General features: G+C 54.1%; 1 protein-coding gene across 3 annotated transcripts in view; it reads left to right on the top strand.

The window, feature by feature from the left end:
* Positions 1–4964, top strand: part of GRTP1 (growth hormone regulated TBC protein 1) — a 43193-nt gene that overhangs the window by 16081 nt on the left and 22148 nt on the right. For all 3 annotated transcript variants that reach the window (XM_017519757.2, XM_017519756.2, XM_017519754.2), the window contains exon 5: positions 4282–4378. In XM_017519757.2, the coding sequence (XP_017375246.1) occupies positions 4282–4378 (97 nt within the window). The remainder of the gene's footprint in view (positions 1–4281; positions 4379–4964) is intronic.

Genomic DNA, 4964 nt, shown 5'->3' with positions numbered 1-4964 from the left:
GTGGGTGCATGTGCTGGTCTTTGGGGCATGTGTGCTGTGGGTGCGTGTGCTGTTCTGTGGGGCATGTGTGCTGTTCTGCGGGTCGTGTGTGCTGTTCTGTGGGGCGTGTGTGCTGTGGGGTGCGTGTGCTATATGGCGGGTGTTCTGTGGTGTGCGTGTGCTGTTCTGTGGGGCGCGTGTGCTGTGGGTGCGTGTGCTGGTCTGTGGGGCGCGTGTAGTATGGGGTGTGATTGGTCCTCTGAGGCCGCTCCCGGCGTGTCTGCCGCCTACACTGTTACCCCCAGCTGGCTGGTTCCATGGTGTGAACCAGCAGGTATGGTTGGGAGAGTCCTTGCGCCTCCCGGGGCCGCCTAGCTGGGCGCATGTGAAGGGCATTGTTCTCAGTAACTGGCGGAGGAGACAGGCCGGAATGGGGCAGCCAGGAGCCGCGCAGTCTCCCAGCCGGGTGTGTCCTGTCCGGGCCTTTAGCCGCTTGTGCCGCTCCAGTCTCGGAGCCTCCCGAGGGCAGGGCGGGTGTCTGGGCAGCGCTGGCCTCCACGAGGTTTCCAGGGGCATGCACGGCCCGGGACTGCCTGTGAGTCCCCGTGGCTGGGAGCCTTGCACCTGCGGCTGGCACGGAATTGGAGAGCTCTCCTGGCATCCAGGCCGTGTGCTTCACAGGTTCCTTGGGGTTGTGGCTTAAACGTTTCTAGGAGGACAGTTAAGGACCTCGTCCTGATGGGTGGTTTGAAACAAATTAAATTGTTTTAACTGGCAGTCCCAGCGACGCCTCCGTAACGTCCTGTAGGAGCCGGAGTCAGGCATGCGCCCTCCAGGAAATGCAGTTGGAGTGAACATTTGTGGGAATGTGGGCCACTGGCCCTCGGAGCCCCGCCCGACAGTCCCAGGCCTGGCCCCTGGCAGAGTGAATGCTCCCGAGGGTGAAAGGGCAGACGTGTGTGAGGAGGACAGCCCCCATGACAGGCCAGCAGCAGAGCCACGGGACACCGCCGCCAGCACAGCCGCACCTCGGGCTGGCGTGTGTGGCTCTGCAGCGGGCAGGCAGTGCCGCCTCAGGCGAAGCTGGGAGGGTCCCGCCTTTACAGACAGGATTCCTGCCACTCGCAGCCTTTACGACTGTCCAGGAGCAAGGCTTTGGCCTTCTGGAGTTGAGGCAGAACCGCCAGGAAACCCTCTGCATCATTCTGCTTAAAACAGCTTTTTGTTTTGAGACAGAGGCTTGCCCTGTCGCCCAGGCTGGAGCTCAGTGGTGCGATCTCGGCTCACTGCAGTCTCCACCTCCCGGGCTCAAACGATTCTCCTGTCTCTGCCTCCCCGAGGTGCGTACCACCACACCCGGCTAATTTTGTATTTTTAGTAGAGACGGGGTTTCACCATGTTAGCCAGGTGATCTTGAACTCCTGATCTCATGTGATCCACCTGCCTTGGCCTCCCAAAGTGCTGGGATGACAGGTGTAAGCCACCATGCCCTGCCAAAAACGGCTTTATTTAAAATGCAGACACCACCCTGGGCAAGGTGGTGAGACCCCATCTCTGAAAACCCTTTTTTAAATTAGCCAGGTGTGGTGGCACATGCCTGCGGTCCCAGCTACTGGAGGGGCTGAGGTGAGGGGATCGTCTGGGCCTGGGAGGTAAAGCCTGCACCACTATACTCCAGCCTGGGAAACACAGCAAACCCTGTCTCAAAAAAACCCAAAACACCAAAAACCACCACCCACCTGGGCAGCCCTTGCCTACAATCCTGCAGTTTGGGAGGTCAAGCAGGGGGATTGTTTGCTTGAGGTCAAGAGGTCAAGACCAGCCAGGGCAGGATAGCAAGACCCCATCTCTATTCTGAAAAACCACACACAGTGTTGTATACTAACAGAATGGCAGAGCTGAGGTGGCTTTGGAACCTAGAGGCACCTATGCACGTTGTATGCACAGATGTGCACCTGTCAGTTTGCTGTAGGCCCTAATGAAATGCCACAGCCTGGTAAACAGTGGAAACAAATTCTCTCTCAGCTCTGGAGGCTGTGTGTCTGAGGTCGCCGTGTCTACAGGGCGCGTTCTTACTGAGGCCGTGAGGGAGGGACTGTCCCAGGCCTCGCTCCAGCTCTGCTGGGTCCTGGCAGTCCTGGGTGCCCCCCGGCGGGTGGCATCACCACGCCAGTCTCTGCCTGCATTTCCACGTGCGTTCTCCGGTGCGTGCCTGTGTCCAAAGCCCCGCCTGCGACAAGGACACCAGGCTGTCGGATTCAGGCCCACCTACACCACCCTGACCCCATCTGTAACCACATCTGCAACAGCCCTTTTCCCAAACAGGGTCCCAGCCTGAGGGATGGGGGTTAGGACTTCAACAGATGAATTTGGGGGCGGGGGACACAGTTCAATGCATAGCATACGTGTAGAGTTACGCAGTGCACGTAGGATCTTGTGTTCTGCCTTTTTAGCTTTTTGTTTGTTTGTTTTTTGGTTAGGGACAGGGTCTCGCTCTGTCACCCAGCCTGGAGTGCAGTGGCACGATCTTGGTTCACCGCAGCCTCAACCTGCTGTGCTCAGGCGCTTCCCACCTTGGCCTCCCAGGGAGTTGGGACCACAGGTGCGCCACCACGCCCGGGTAGTTTTTGTATGTTTTGTAGAGATTGGGGTCATAGGCTGGGCGCGGTGGCTCAAGCCTGTAATCCCAGCACTTTGGGAGGCTGAGGTGGGTGGATCACGAGGTCAAGAGATCGAGACCATCCTGGTCAACATGGTGAAACCCCGTCTCTACTAAAAATACAAAAAATTAGCTGGGCATGGTGGCGTGTGCCTGTAGTCCCAGCTACTCAGGAGGCTGAGGCAGGAGAATTGCCTGAACCCAGGAGGCGGAGGTTGCGGTGAGCCGAGATCGCGCCATTGCACTCCAGCCTGGGTAACATGAGTGAAACTCCGTCTCAAAAAAAAAAAAAAAAAAGAGAGAGATTGGGGTCTTGCCATGTTGCCCAGGCTGGTCTTGAACTCCTGAGCTCAGGCGATCCTCCCTCTCCACCTCCCACAGGGCTAGGATCCCTCACCGTGCCCGGCCTGTGCTGAGTTTTCTGCACGGCAGTCGCCCACCTGCATTTCCCTGTGCTGATGGTGTCCACACAGTGGCCCTCTCCCAGGACCGGTGGCACCATCGGCTCGAAGGGGTCTGCTCTCGGCCACCAGAGGTCTCCCTGAGCCTGCTCTCGGCCACAGAGGTCTCCCTGGGCCCGCTCTCGGCCACAGAGGTCTCCCTGGGCCCGCTCTCGGCCACAGAGGTCTTCCTCACATTTCTGTCATCAGCTCAAAGGGGTCGGTTCTTCCCAGCACTTCCCTCATCAACCTATGGATCATGATCTCTCCGCACTGGTTACTTTGGTTTTTGAGTCAAACTGGTAGGGTCTGTTTTTAAGGGGAGCTCCAGGTCAGGGGTCGGGTAAGGCTGCGCATGTCCACGAGTGCTCTGGCTCCAAGAGGGCAGCGCCACATCCGTGTGCGACGGAAGCCACTGTGGTGCTCCAGTGCTGCACTCTGTGGCTGCCCCTCCGCACTTCCTATCATGTTAATTGATGTTGGTTGACTGAAGTTGGATTCTTTCCCCTTATTACTAGAAAAATACTATTTTAGAAATTACAATCCAAGTCACAGCACCCAAAAAATTTTTTAAAATTAAAAAAATAAAAAAAAAATTACAGATGAGTGACAAGGGAATTTAAGTCGTAAAACCCAGTCGCCTGGAAATGGCGCCGACTCAGGGCTGTGAAGCCCCCGGGGTCTGGGACTGCCTCAATGGAAAGGGTCACATCCGTGATGTCTGCAGGCAGCACCCACCCTTTGACACGTGTGCACCTCGATTTCCCCAAAGGGTCTCCACCACGAAATTCTCCCAACACCCGAATGTCAGAACGTGTTCCTTACGGTTTTTATAAAATGTGGTCGTTGGTATAGTTTTATCTCTGATAGAGACTTTTATGCTATTGGTAGATAGAAATTTCTTTAGAAACCAGTGGTAAATTATTATATCACAAGGTTACCATTAGTGGAAGGGTCTTTAATTTTAGTATTCAGGATTTCTTTATTTCCTTTTGCTTTTTCTTTTCTTCATGTAAGCTTGACTAAATGCATCACTGGATGGTAGGTACTTAGCAACTCTAGCAGCCTACTAAAGGATCATTCTGGAATTATGCAGGTTTGGGGGAGAGCAGGAGATATTGAAATGGGGTAGTTAGTAGCCGAATGATTGCAGAATTGTGTAAACTCAATGGGAATTTCTGTTTCTCTTTTTTCTAATTTCAGGGAATGAATTTTATAGCAGGATATCTGATTCTCATCACAAATAATGAAGAAGAATCTTTTTGGCTGTTAGATGCTCTTGTTGGAAGAATACTACCTGGTATGTTGAAAATTCCTGCTGTATGCCTTAACAGTCCTGTTTCTGGTGCTACCAAAATGATTTCCCTGAGAAATCAAGATTTAATTAAAGCACTGTTGAGCTGTTTAGGAGTTGAGGTTAAATCCTTTTTTTTTGAGATGGAGTCTCGCTCTGTCGCCCTGGTTGGAGTGCGGTGGCGAGATCTCGGCTCACCACCTCCCAGGTTCAAACAGTTCCCCTGCCTCAGCGTCCCAAGTAGCTAGGATTGCAGGCGCGTGCCAACGTGCCCAGCTAATTTTGTATTTTTAGTAGAGATGGGGTTTTATCACATTGGCCAGGCTGGTGTAACCTCCGGTGATCCACCCACCTTGGCCTCCCAAAGTGCTAGGATTACGGGCATGAGCTCACGTGCCTGGCCAAAAATCTTTTTGCAGTAAAAAAAAATGTCTTTGTAGGCCGGGTGCGGTGGCTCACGCCTGTAATCCCAGTACTTTGGGAGGCCGAGGCGGGTGGATCACGAGGTCAAGAGATCGAGACCATCCCGGTCAACATGGTGAAACCCCGTCTCTACTAAAAATACAAAAAAATTAGCTGGGCATGGTGGCGC

Source organism: Cebus imitator, unplaced genomic scaffold (genome assembly GCF_001604975.1).
Source record: "Cebus imitator isolate Cc_AM_T3 unplaced genomic scaffold, Cebus_imitator-1.0 Scaffold773, whole genome shotgun sequence".
Taxonomy (NCBI): domain Eukaryota; kingdom Metazoa; phylum Chordata; class Mammalia; order Primates; family Cebidae; genus Cebus; species Cebus imitator.
Note: the sequence above shows the minus strand (reverse complement) of the source record. Positions and strands in the feature narration are given on the sequence as shown.